General features: G+C 39.6%; 1 protein-coding gene across 2 annotated transcripts in view; it reads right to left on the reverse strand.

Annotated features, from left to right (window-relative positions):
* Positions 1-14,748, reverse strand: part of fat1a (FAT atypical cadherin 1a) — a 74,641-nt gene that overhangs the window by 43,110 nt on the left and 16,783 nt on the right. For both annotated transcript variants that reach the window (XM_079463035.1, XM_079463034.1), the window contains exon 3: positions 9,468-9,782. In XM_079463035.1, the coding sequence (XP_079319161.1) occupies positions 9,468-9,782 (315 nt within the window). The remainder of the gene's footprint in view (positions 1-9,467; positions 9,783-14,748) is intronic.

Below are 14,748 nucleotides of genomic sequence, written 5' to 3' on the forward strand. Positions count from 1 at the left end.
TAATTTTCTGATATTTGTACTGCAAAGCTAAACTAACTTAGAAATACATTTTTGCAAACATTATGCAAATTCTCACAGAAACGTAAAAAAAGCAACTTCCAATGGGAATTCACATAGTGAAGCTTACATGACAAATGGGTACTGCAACTAAGCAACTTTCAACTATTTAAAGGAACAGTTGACCCAAAATGTAAAATTCGGTCTTAATTTACTCAAGTTGTTATTATTCTTGTATGAATTCCTTTGTTCTGATGAACACAGAGAGAATGAGACATTTGGAAGAATACCTGTAACCAGACAGTTCTTGGCCACCATTGACTATCATAGTAGGGAAAATTGCTTTATAAATTTCAAAATCTCAAAAAAAAAATATTGGTAACACTTCAGTATAGAGGGCAATTCTCACTATTAACTAGTTGTTATTAGCATGCACATTATTGGCATATTGGCTGTTTATTAGTACTTATAAAGCACATATTCTGCACGACCATACTCTACATCCCTAACCCCGCCCAATACCCAAACCTAACAACTACTTTACTAACTGTTAATAAGCAACATATTAAGAGGTTAATGGTTTGTTAATAGTGACAATTGCCCCCTATACTGAAGTGTGACCAAATATTTTGAAGACTGTATGGAAGGCAGACTGTTGGGGCACTTTTGACTACCATTGTAATTTTCCTACTAGGGTAGTCAACGGTGGTCAAGATCTGATTGGTTACAAGCATTCCTCCAAATATATTTTTCGGTGCTCATTAGAACAAAGATATGTATACAGATTTAGGACAACTCAAAGGTGAATAAATAATGTCAGAATTTTTGGGTAAACTGTCCCATTAAATGCCTTTTTTATTTACTGCCTGTCTAAACGCTTTAAACTTAAAAGGCTGAATAACCATTTCCCTGATATTTCTACTCATCATCACAACTTAAAACATTGCCTTTTCAATGAATTTGATTGAAATCCCTGTGCATATTCGAGAGTGCATATTTTTACACTAGGACCTCTTACACTCATTGGTGGATAAAGCCGACATCATCCGTATAATTCCCATCAGCCCCGTCCAGCGGTTTCAACTCAGTCGCCGCATTTAGCAACCAAGGCCCCTAGAAATGGGGCAGCCGATGGAAGGAAATTCCTATCAGAGAGTGACTAAGATAACAGGGAGCTTTTAGACCTATGCTTTATTCGGTATACTAACTCCATTTAGTGTGTGGGTGAGGGACAGACAGACAGAGAGAGCGAGAGAGAGAGAGAGAGAGAGAGACAGTGAACAAGAATAAAGAGACAAATCCCTGCCAGATAATGTCTCTTTCTAAACATTCTTTCTGATGAGAGTATTCCAGGGCTCATGGCTCACTCATGCATGAGGACGACCTGGATTTACAGAGATAAATCGCTGCATTCCTAACTGTGTACGAGCATGTGCATGCAAGGTCACGACTGTATGTTTAATTTTGTTTGTGAGATTGCTAGAGCCATAAAAGCACTCGCCCTGTCTTTTAAAAGTGAAACGTGTTTCCACGCCACCAAGCGAAAGTAATAAATGCAAAACCGCGGTTTTTGTTCTGACACACAGATCTTACCGACGTGAGCATGTAGCATTTGTTGAACCAGAAGACATGTCTGCTTAAACAAACCTGCTGTTTGATTAAAATAGCAACACATTCTTTGAGAGCCTAATAATGGGTTCGCACATTAAACTGGATTAGAAAAACTATGTCAGCATAAAAAAAATGGGTAAACTTCCTCTTTAAGGGAAAGATTTTTAAAAAGCTTCTTTCACTGTGGTGGATTACATTGCATATATTACACAGACAAACAATAAAATAGCCTACGGAGAGCTTCTGTGAACGCTGCACAAAGTACAATCTGAGATCAGAGGATATTTTCTTTTGTGGACTTTTGCTTACGGATTGAATATCAGCAAAGATTTCCGGCGTGTGAAATCCGTAGGTTAGCAGTAAACAAGCAGGACAGGTGCGCTGCTGGCTACGCTTCACGGGCCTCTAAAACCCTGCAACTTTATCCACAGGAATGACACGGAAGGGGGGTGCGAGTCGTGTTTTTGCCTCGGCGCCTCATTTTACTTTTACATCCTTAATAACCTTTTGTGACTCGTGCCAACTGTGGGATTTTAAAAGGCAGGAAACGACAGGAAGTTGTTAGACGCTGTATCCATTTCTTTTCAAGGTTGAACCCTTTGAAAAGGGTGCCTGGCATTGTTGCCAAACACCCCCTATTTGTCTGCTATCAAAACGCAGAAAAATGCTAGGAAAGTGGAAAGCAGGAAAGAGGAGAGGAAAGCAGGTCTTGCCGTGATATCCTCCTTTCACTCCAATTAAACAAGCCGAGCGGAGCTCAAAGGCGCAGAGGTGGCTCGTAGACATCTAATTATCTGAGTTGATTTCTATCCCGGCAGCCTGTGTTCCTGATATTATCAGCACCGCGAGCTAAAAACTACAGTGTGAAAGGGACAAAGAGAAAGCTAATGCAGATATCAGGTATTACACCTGAGATCTGAGATTTTGAGAACGTGATTGTGTGTTTGTGTGTGTGTGGTTTGTGCTACAGAACTAGAGCTGCCTGCATTGTGCCGAGCACAATTCTTTCTCATTTGCCCGCCGGCGAGATGAATAATTCCCATACACGGAGACTACCTGCATACGCAAAGTGCAAAATGAACACTTTATGAGCGCCAAATGCTGTTAAAATGGCTTTGGGGGTAAAACTGAAGCATGTGGCTGCTAACTTGACTAGAAACACGTGCATTGTGTAATCTGCAAGAACAATAGTTTGTTGTTTTTTTGTGATGTGAGTAAATCAAATCATCCTGACTGGCAAATGTTTAGAAACTTCATGTGGCGACACAAGGGGTACTGCATTATGCCTTATAAAAATGAGGAACAAACATGATGTGTCATGTTTTTGTGAGAGGTGTTTCACAGACTTAGAGACTACAAACTTTGCCGCAAATATGTGATGAAAAAATAGCTCAATGTTGCTTTTAAATAAAAAACAATCCAAAATGCAGTACCAATTCTCATAGGAATTATAATTACAGCAAATACATTTTCTCGATTCAATAGAACTGACAATACCAAAAAGCTATTTTTATGCTTTAAGAGACATGAGCCATTATGGATGTATTTTTTAATATCACTTTAATGGACAGTTTACCCAAAATTCACCATTTACACCCTTGAGTTGTTTCAATTCTGTATACATTTTTTCTTTTCCTGTAGAAACAGAGAAAGATATTTGAAAGAATGCTTGTAACCAAACAGTTCTTGGCCACCAAAAATATTAAATGGTGGTCAAAAGTGCCCCAGACCTGTTTGCTTTCTTACATTCTTCAAAATATATTTAGCTGTGTTCATCAGAACAAAGATATTTATACAGATTTGGAACAACTTGAGGGCGAGTAAATGAAGGCAGAATTTTTGGCTCAACTGTTTCTTTAAATTCAAAACGCCATTGAAGGTTATAAAGAAAACTGACATTTGACCCCTCCCTTGTCTTCTCTCTTTCTCACTCTCTGCACGAATGCATCTGCTCTATTAATCCAGTCTTTTTTTCTTTATCGCACTGCTCAAAGTCCGACTCAGCAGGGGGCTTTCGGAAACAGCAGTCTGAAAGCGGCTCTCTAGCAGGTGGGTTAATTTCTCTACACTGACAGGTAGAGTGAGGGAAGATCTTTTTTACACACGGCCGAGCAAAAAATGCATTGTGTAGTCATTCAGAGGGTGTGTTTTACGAGGGCAAAGGAGTAGATGGAGAGGCTAGCGGTCCGCCCACACAGCTTGCACAGAGCAAAGGCCTCTGGGATAGACCACAAAGATACCGGGGGAGTAAAAAAGAAGAAGGTGCAAACGAGAATCAGAGAGTAAAAAATACGCACTAGCATAGCATACGCCGTGTGTAACAAATGCAATCACATTTATGCGGGAACACACACTGGTGTACTGTTATTCACACATTATACAGACACACACGGATATTTATGCAAGAACACAACCTTGCCCTCTCTTCATCACTTTAACTGCCCTGTAAGGAAAAGATTGAGGTCAGTTGAAACGGTCTGTTTTTTGCATGACCTGACACAAAGGAACAATCCGTTCACCTGCAGCATGGGCTCATTATCCTCAGCCACACTCGCTGAACAAATCTGCACTCACAGTGACAATGAATGCGGCTCTAGGACGAAACCTAAACTCGACGCAGAACCACATTTCTCTCCCTGTAACATTCTAGTCTAGCTGTGGCACAGCTTTCAACGAGAGCAACGCTCTACAGGGGCTGTGTAGTACATATAGACTTGTATGTCGGTGTCGTGTCATAGCTGGGGGCACGGACGTCATTGAAAATGCATGGCGTCAGCCAAAATGGTCTACATAAAATCACTTTTTCCGGTCAACAGGGCAAGATAAATAGAAAATACGAGGCGTATTGGGTGGGAGACTCCGTGCAGTCTCTGTGACTGAAGAAACGACCCAACGGAATGGCCTGGAGGTGTAGTTTCAGAACATTTTTGTACTTGGTGACGACTGTAATATTAATATCCCAGGGTCATTAAACAGTCTATATATTTATTCCATTAAAGCTATAATTTAAAAGACTAGTATGTCTTAACATGTTAAATGAATACATTTTATGCACAGTTTTGACTGCAGCACGAGATGGTTTCCCACAAGTCCTGCTAAACTAAGAACACAGAATTTTATTTTATTCTGTTGATGTTTGATATCAGTGGTAAAGAAATGTGTTTAATTATTTGATTATACATGGTGGTTGTTTTGTTTTGGGGTTTTATATAAAACGTATAACTTATTCGAGATCCAGAACACCACCAGCTAGTAAAAATAAAGTAAAGTAAAAATCTGTCCTTATCATTACAACAAGCTAAGATCATGCACCAAGCACCTAGCGAGGTCCACATGCATTGATTGTAATGGATTGTTTTCCCACACAGCACAAACAGATATGACCCAGCTATGCCGACCACCATATATATATAATCAAACCTGATGGATCATTAAAAGCAAATCAAACCTGATGGATCATTAAAAGCAAATATTGTACAAATATGCCCCCTTCAACATTACTTTCAGCCAACACCGTAAATAATCTCTATATCAACCTCTGCATAAAGATCAGACGGTCATTCATACATCCCTGAACGAACCACATTTGCAGCTTGCTTTCTATGAATGGTCTGGAAAGACTGGGCAAGTAGCTTTGCAATGTGAATACGCTGAATTCTTATTTCAAAAGATCAAGGAAAATCCTGTTTTCATGACATGTCCCCTTCAATGAAACTCAAAAGCAGCATTACAACCTCATTACTATTGCCAAAAGACAAACAAAACCTTTCATCCAAGCCCTTACACGCACGCACACACGCTCACAACTAAATCAACCAGTCAATATCGTCCGAGGAGGTTTTGTGATCGAGCGCACAAAAATGTCTGCCGACAAACAAATAATCAAACTCAAGATGCTGCAGATGTGCGCCACCAACGAACCAACAAACAAGTTTATTCGGATTCTTCCCACAGGTCCTATTTTTTCCGAAGCAGCTTTGAAGATGCGCCAGCGCAGCGCTTCGCTGTTTCCAGGCATGTAATTACAGAGGTTTAGCCTCCTGTATATTTAACTGCTTTATCACTAGGCGTGACGTTTTGGAAAAGAAACAATACTAATATAGAGGTCAGCGGTGATTACAATTAAACACGATATTAGATTTGAGACGAATGGGACTCTGTGGTACACTTGTTGGCCGGGTGCCCAAAGAAACCTTATTTAAATAGAAACAATGCAGGTAGCTGTGGTGTTTTTGCGACTTACGATAAGGGTGAGTGGTATGAGTTAATTGCTTTATGGCTTTGAGCCATATCACATAAAGCAGCTGTGAGGAAATTCGTGAATGACGGCTTCGTTTGAATCAAACAAAACCAAGGGCTACGAAACTGTCTCACACACACAAACGCACACAAAATGGCTGCTTTTACCCATGTGTAGAGATTCGGTTCTATCCTCAGCCCTGCTTCTTAGACTTCTGAGGTGTCTTGTGATGAATGTTTGACAGGCTTTGATATTCAGGTACACACCCAACGCCTCTCTCAAACATGCCCTCGCTCTCAATATCTCTCTCAGTTCACCGCAGCAGATTTCCTAAGTACCTTTAATCCAGATACAGGCTATATTAACCTCTGGTAAAAGATAAAGACTCACTCACCATCTTTTTTTTAGGTCAATAAAAAACACTGTAGTCGCACTGTGTAGGTGCACCTTTATTTTCTTCAAAAGCAGAGAGTGAGATCATCATCTTTGTCATTCATCGTCCATGATAAGCCGGTGTAAACCTGCTCTAAATGAAAATCAATGTGTACCAAACCAATCAACCTTGAGGCTGAATTTGAATCATTCGACTGATCGAAAATAACCACCCGTATTTATTTTTAGAAACACTGTTTAAGTAAATGATGCAAATTGAAGTGGATGAGGAACACGATGTAAACAGGTCTGAGTGGAGCAAATCTCTTGAAGATACTGAATTCATTTGGCAGACTTGTATACCCTATGCGGCCGTATGTTATCTAGCGAGCTGGATCCATTCCTGATGATTCTCAGTTGTTATGTCGGAGTAAAAAAGTGTTTGGGTGCTTTCCCCGTGCTATGTGCCGTCCACATTACAGCGATATCTGTTATGTCTACGGAGATCTGCTTGGCACCTTAAAGATGTCAAAATAGGAACGTCTCTTGAACCGTCGATTACTATGAATGTTAAACCTCGGCACTTAAAACTACAAGTGTTGCAATGGCTTCTTATCTGTTTCTCATGGTTACACATACAAACACGGCATAATAACCCACACACCCGTGGCAGAACGGTTAATGTTCAACGACTAAGCAGAGTCAGACTGTCTCAATTTTCCTCTCTTTTTTGTTTTTCGTTCTTTCCCTGGAACAGATCCAAGTGTGGAACAGTTAGTGAGAGAACACAGACTGTTGGAGGACAAACCCTTATTTGGTCTGAAAAATCTCACTGGCCACCGCTAGCAAAAATAACCTTCACGTTTGTGTATGTGACTGCACGGGGGAAAAAGACCACACAAGTCTGTAAAATGCTGTGAGAGAGGCTGGCCACCAGCTTTCACAGACTGGCCGAGACCTTCAACTGAAATGGGACGTCAGGGAGAATTTCTCAGACCAGTTACTTTCAAGTGTAACAAAGCCCGACTTTCACATTGCGTGTCCTTATTACATCCTTTAAAATCTTGAAAATTTGAGAGGAGTGTACCCAACGGTAAATCAATAATGAGATATTTTGTATATCTTTATTGTTCCTTGCAGACAGCAACGCACTCGAGAAGAAGGAGACATTTGGTCTGTTTTTTCTTCTGGAAAAAAGAGAATGGTAATATCACACGTGCCTCCTCTGGAATTTTTAAAATAAATCTGAGGCATTGTGCTCAGATTTGCGAGATACCTTCTCTTCAGTAAATAAAAATGCAGAAATGTTTCATTCAATTCTTCCAATCCAAATGATATGGGATATGCTATTCTTTTGTCAACAACTGACATTTGTCTATTTTAATATCTCCCAAGGCAAAACAATTCTCATGATGGAATGTACTTACACTAGTTACAATTCTTTGAAAAGTTGTTGAACGCACTAAAACAAGTTCAGACAACAATATCTCAGGCACAAGGTTATCTGACCTAACATGTTTAAAAAAAGCCCTAAACTTCCGACGTGAATCATTTCATACTTCCCCACAGCGGCCCACCTCTGGATCTGCCGTTTTTTAATGCCTGTTCTTCTTCAGTATGCGGCAAAACTGTGTTCTGCTCTACAGGGGAGTGAAGAACGAGGGGGGAACCAATGCCGTATAGAATATTTAGTGTGGGTCCATTTAGCAAACCCCATATGCGTTCACAGTGATCCATGAAGAGAGTGAGAAATAGAGCAGGGTGACAGTGGGTGAGTGAGACGGAGTGAGAAAAAAAGAACAAGCAGTGGAACTGACATAAGGCGAGGCTTGTTCCCTGCGTATTGTACTGAACGTTATGCTTCAGCAGATTTTTGTAAAAATACAGGTCTGAGACCTCAGCACGACACTCAGAGTATCTCAGAATGGATATCTACTCTGATGGACTAAATGCTAAATGAGTGTGGTGCGAGTTCTGGGACATATTATGCACTAAAAAGCAGATATTTCTTTGGTAAATTAATCACAGAGTAGCGTGTGTGCGAAATAAATAATTAACAGAAATGTTGCTTGTTAACATGCAAGCGCAGCATTCATTGTGATGTGGTGACACTACTGGTCAAAAGTTTAGCATCACTTACTCATTATTTATTTTTCCACATTTTAAAATAAAAGTAAACCTCTAAAAACCATAGAAAAACACAACCGTAACTGTGGGAATTATGTGACCAAAAGCATCCCAAATAAATGAACTTTAAGCATCTTAAAAGTTGTCCCCTTTGCCTAGAATTCAAAATGCTAAATCATACACTCTATTTTATCATCCATATCCTTGATGTCTCAACCTGGGAACAGTAAAGGAATTTCCATCTATGCTGGACACTTATTGGCTGCTTTTTATTCACAATTTTGTTTATTTCAAAAATGATGTTTTCTAACATAAGATATTAATATGTTGGCACAATTATATTTTTGTCTAAAAAAAGAAAGTTCAAACATTGAAACACACACGTATAGTTAAAAAGATTTTTAAGATCACGAGAAACATTTTTGTCAAGTGATCCTAAACTTTTGACTTTTGATCTTCTATTGGTCTCATGCATTCGTAGGTCAGAGTTCACCAAACCTAAACTTTGCTATGCGGTGAAATGAGTAATATCTTTAGACGGGCGTTTCCGGTCTGACGCATTCGCATACGTATGAATGAAAGTCAACAAAAGTCTAGTGTGACTGCAGCGTAATTCTTAAGTGCCATCGCCATATCATATTTTGTAAAAGGATAAATACTAGACTGTGCTTAGATTAGAGAAATACACACACAAAGTCAGAAATAAACAACCACGTGAAAGTACAAAATATTCACAAACATTTCACTTTTGCTTCCAATGCCCAATATTTGCCATTCTCTGAAAACATCGCATCTGAACGAAAGCAAAATTCACTCTGGTATGTTATTTTTGACCACTGTTGTGTGATATTTCAGACTCAGTGTGAAGCTTTGAAATGTTTTTTCGCATCAAAAAACACTTTGTGTGAACGGGCTTTGAGCTCAAATGAAGCCGACGTTAAACATGTATTTTTGATTGAACTGAGGAAGACTGAATTACATTTTTTAGAATCTGTAATTCAAAAAAACAGATCGATCACTGTTCTGAGTAAATGTCTCTCTCTGCTTCTACTCCTGTCTCCCTTCCAGGCATCTTTACACAGATCCGTAAGATGATAAAAGAGAGCCCGGACGTGCTCACCTGTCTTAGGGTTGATGCTGAAGAAGCCCTGAGGGTTCCCACTGGTGATCCTGTAGGAGAGCTTTTCGCTGGACTTTGTGTCCGGGTCGAACGCTTCGATATGGATGATGGAGATATCTTTAGGCGAGTTCTCCATGACGGATGGGTAATATACGGGTTCGGAAGTCTGAGGGGCATTGTCGTTGACATCCTGGACCTCGATGTACACCTCAACGAAGGTAGAGAGTGGGACCACGCCGCGGTCAGTGGCATAGACAGTCAGCCAGTAGTGTGGCACGGTCTCGTGATCTAGCAACTCTTGTGTCCGAATCACACCTGAGGAGAACAAACGATACATTGGAAGCATCAACATATATACATCATCTTTTTTGGATAACACGATTCAAAATTGTATTTCCCACCCATAATTCAAATGAAATTGAAAAAAGAGATAAATGTTTGTCGGGTCATGTGATATAACAAAGTGTCAACTATTTTTTCTAGACCAGCAATATGACTGTACATCATTTAACATGTATTGTTTAGCCGTCCTATTCATTTCTCTAGGTGTGAATCTCTATGCAAACCTGTAAATAGCATCTCTAACATTTTACATCCTGAAAATCCAATGTCCATCATTCTATGCCTATGATAATGGAAGCTTAAGAAGCAGATAAGTGGCTCTGAGAGGTTTGAAGGGAACTTAATACCTCTTATAGATCGTCTTCTGAACCTCTTAAGAGTAAAATGCCTTTATTAAACTCAGCTTGCTTTGAGCGTAAGTCACCTGTTCAGCTCTCCACCTTGCAATTTAAAAACATTACAGCTGTTTGGAGCACGGGCCATGTGTGCTGCATTGCATTCAGCTGTGTCAACAGTCCGCCTATTCAGACGGTCAAAACTGTCTGTTTCAAGGCCATAAAAGAATGAGAGGGGGTTGGAAGAGGAGGTGGAGGCCGCCGAAGCGCAAACATCAGCTCTGCCTACAAAGAGCAACCAAATCCATCACATATGATGTTGAGTAGAGATGAAGGGAAGAAAGCGAGACAACAGGAATGCAAAGGAGTGTAAGGACTTTGATCTATAGATCTGCAGGCGCACTGGTGTATGAAGGTGTGGCATAATTTATGTAGCACAATGATTCATTAGGCTTTATTGTATCATCTTGCCAAATAAAGAGCAGGGCCATCTGAGGGCAAAAAAGGTTCGGCTTGCCTGAAAAAACCCTGTCGTGAGGTTATCTGTATCCGAGTGATCTCATCGTTTCTGAAGCAGGCATAGGTGAGCTTGCATGAATGGAGAGAGAGAGGTAAAGAGACACTCCCTGGCCAAAGTTTACAGTGGCCCTGTCATTGAAAACTCAAGCTCATTAAACTTGAGCCGTTAAACTTTGAGATTATATCCAGCTGGCGAGGAAATCCTAAAACCTGGTCTTGTTCAGGTTTCAAACTTATATGGTCTCATTCACTGGTTCTTAAACCTCATGTAGGCCAACTCAGCACTTTTTTGTTTAGTTACAAAGTACAAGCAGATAACAGCCGTAAATGAGAACGCGCATCGTGTTTCACGTCACATGAGGACGTAAGGGAGCGAGAACAATATCATGTTTGTTTCAGAACGATATTTTCCACAGCGCACAGCTCCAGTTCAAGTGTCCTACGGGCTCGTTGTTTTGTTAACTGGCTTCATCAAACTTTTGACGCAACCTCGAGGGGGTTAAAATGAGAAAGAAGAGCTGTACTGCTTTAAAACAGACAAGGGAAAACAGCTCCTTTTCACATGCTCAAGGTGTTTTTTACTTTCTTTACCCTGTTTTTCTATTCATCATTGATCAGGAACACCTGACGTTAGCTGGCTAGCTTAAGGCTCTAATATAGGAGGTGGGTAGAAAGAAACGGATAGCTCTCTTCATCTTGCTTATGGCTATCTGGGTGTAGGTAGGCTCATACATCTGGGTTGTTATAAACTCTACACTGTCGACGACTGTTGAAGAAATGTGCATGAGAAATGAAGTAAACGTTGTTAAAAAGAACACAAAATGGCTGACAACTGCAAACTTTCAATGTTCAGCATTGGTGCCCGTGCAAAACTTTGCCAAAAAAATGATCAGAATACGGTGGTTACATGGAGGATGAGTTACATGCCTAAGGGTAATACTTGGAGTAAAATCTCTAACACTTAGTATTAGCTGTAGGGGTGTAACTTATCATGAGTCTAAGTCCTACTGTTGGCCTGCACTTATCGGTCTATAAATACTAGAGATGTACTGATGCAAAATTTCTCTAGTGAGACTGATTGCGATTATTCAGAGTGATATCTGCCGATGCCAATACGGATACCTATTCTGTACCTATTACATTTACAATTCTTAACTTTCGACTTTGCGATGCAACACACGGCTTGTTTTAATGGGATCGTCTTGTCGCAACACATCCAGTGTGGACAAAATGTTAAATTATAATGGGTTCTAATGCGTTCTATTGTCACTTGTCACATTGTGCCACGTCCTGTGTAGACACGGTGTAAGATATACGTTTTGACTGCCAAGTACTGGTCTCCGTACTTGAGTGTGCATTTGGATGACTGGGGGATAGGCACAAAAAGAAAATTCCTTATCAAAGCCAAAAGAGGTTTAATGACCTACGGCAGTGGGTAATGACTTCATCAACATGCCAACAAACACTTCATGGGGACAGCAAGACATAGAAGGCTAGCTACTTCTTATATTTTTTGGTCCGCTGTATCCCTTAAAATACAAAACAATATAGCGATGACAATGGTGGGGACTAAAGTGGGTAACAGATCAAGTTGCAAGCAAGATTCAAACTTGCACCAACCACATGATCGCAGAAACTGCTGGCCCACGACGGTTTACTTTAGTTGAAGGTTTAAAATGCTCAGAGCTATTTCACACAACCACAGACGCCGTTAATTGTAAAATTTTCACTGAATATTCACAAAAAATATATGCAAATGTATTATTCACAATAAGCTGAATTTAAAATGTTTCTCATTCTTCAAAATATTTACATATACTTGCACATCTGAATAAACATATTTCAGATTAACAGAACTAAAGTCCATTGTTTAGTTCAACCATCATGTCATGCTTGTTTTCCATGCCAAAACTATGCCTTGTGTAAAAGTATCTTCAACCCAACATCATAAGCGATTCGTTCTAAACCCCCTGTTGAGTGGATTAGAACCACATTATTCACATGCAGGAACATTTACCTAACAATAAACATTCCCAACAGGATTTTGATTCATAAACACAAGCCCTTTGCACTAACAGCAAACCCTGACTGAGAAAAGGTTTTGTTAATTCAAGACTTGTTCATTGTTTTAAAGAAGCTTTAGGAATTCTACAGAGCTAAATCTCTGACTTAATAGTTCATATAATCGTCAACAAATAAATTGCACAGAAAGCTCGCTTACAGCACTTTGGACAAAATCTCTCCCAAACTGTTTTATTACTGTATCTACAAATGAGTCACAGCAGTGTTCAGGAAATAAAAACTTCCAAACAGTCTGTTATTGCAGTGATTCACTCATTACATTGAGGTGTTTCAAAGTTATTCTGCCACACCTTCGAATAAACGTGGTTCAGGAAGTTGTGAAACCTGCCTTAAGGCTACAGAATACGATGACAGAAATTCAGCAGGTCTTTCTTTCTCTCTGCTTTTTCTTGTCTATTCGTTTTTTTACCCTAAAGCGAGACCTTTCACAGCTATCTGACCGGCCCACACTGACTCAATATGGCTCACCTTGGATGTATCTGTGGAAAAGCAGTTTAACATACCCAATGACATATTAAACAACCATAAATTAACTTAATCAATACTTGCTTCTAATCTTTATGTGATAGTTCACCCAAAAAAAAAATTCTGTCATCATTTACCCATATTTACTCTCAGTTTCATTCCAAAAACCTGTATGACTTACTTTCTTTTGAAGAATGTTGTTAACTGGCCCCCATTCACTTCACTTTTGTGTCCATATAATAGAAGTAAATGGGAACTGTTGGTTACCAACACTCTTCAAAATATCTTCTTTTGTCTTCTGCGGAATAAACTCATGCAGCTTTGAAATGACAAGATGGTGAATAAATGATGACAGAATTTACATTTTTGGATGAACTATCACTTTAAGCTGTGAAAACTTTTGGTTTTCATTCATACAATGAAAGTAGATGGGGTCCAGGGGATATCAAGATCTCAACGGGACAAAAATAATAGTAAAATCTTATATAAAACATTTGCAGGAGACAAAAAAGACAATTTGAAGAATGCTGGTAACCAAACAACACGGGTCCCCTTTGAATTCAATTGTATTGTCACAAAACCACTGAGACATTTCTAAAAATATCTCCCAGAGAAGAAAGGACCATATACGGGTTATGAATGACATAAGGGTGAATAAATGATGATAGAATTTCTATTTCCTAGAAGGTTGTATTCCTTTTACAACCCTTTAAAATACGGTCACAATTCACTTTAATTGTAAAGCAAAAACCACCATTCATATTCTGCTATGAATACCTCTTTTTTGTTAAACAAAAGAAAGAGTTTTGAAGGACATGAAAGGAAAGTAAATGACAGCTGATTTTTAATTTCTGTATAACTATTCCTTTAAAGCTTGTATCCTGGCAAAGACTATCAAGGACCACAATGACGAGAATGTTAAGTGGATTAGGGAATAGCCTAGTCTCCATTCTCCCTTTCCTCTTCTGTTTCTCGGCTTGGCCATAATAAGGGTCAGAACGAGGATCTTGTCAGAGCCATGGCCTGGTGGGTAGGGCATGTGCTCCAACATATTGTGCAGTAGTGACCGAGTTCTTGGCTCGGGTCATTTACCAATCCCACGCCATCTTCTTTCAATCATTCACTGTCTCCTTAACAACGGTCAATTTCAGTAAAAATCGGACAGAAAAGTCCTTACCACCTTCTGCACTATGGCGCATACTTACTTACAGAACAAGAGACAAATGTAATATATGCAAACAAACCTTCTTTTCACTCTCTCTCCTATTTGCACATACAAACACATGGCACAGCGTCAATTTGAGATAGCAAAAAGCTGGCAACTGCTAAATTAGAAAGCCAAGAAAGATTATGGAGGTTGTCAAAAAGAGGATTACGAAATGTAAAATCCTGTTTAGCCCCGGTGCTCATTTTCATAAAGAGACGAGTTGCCTTCAGAAACTGTCAATATTCTGGCAGAGGATGTGTAATGAACCACGCAACTTTAGCCACTGTAAGCTCATTCGACAATCACAGAACTGCTGCACGTATCATCAAAG

This window comes from Barbatula barbatula (genome assembly GCF_947034865.1).
Source record: "Barbatula barbatula genome assembly, chromosome: 8".
In the NCBI taxonomy this organism is placed as follows: domain Eukaryota; kingdom Metazoa; phylum Chordata; class Actinopteri; order Cypriniformes; family Nemacheilidae; genus Barbatula; species Barbatula barbatula.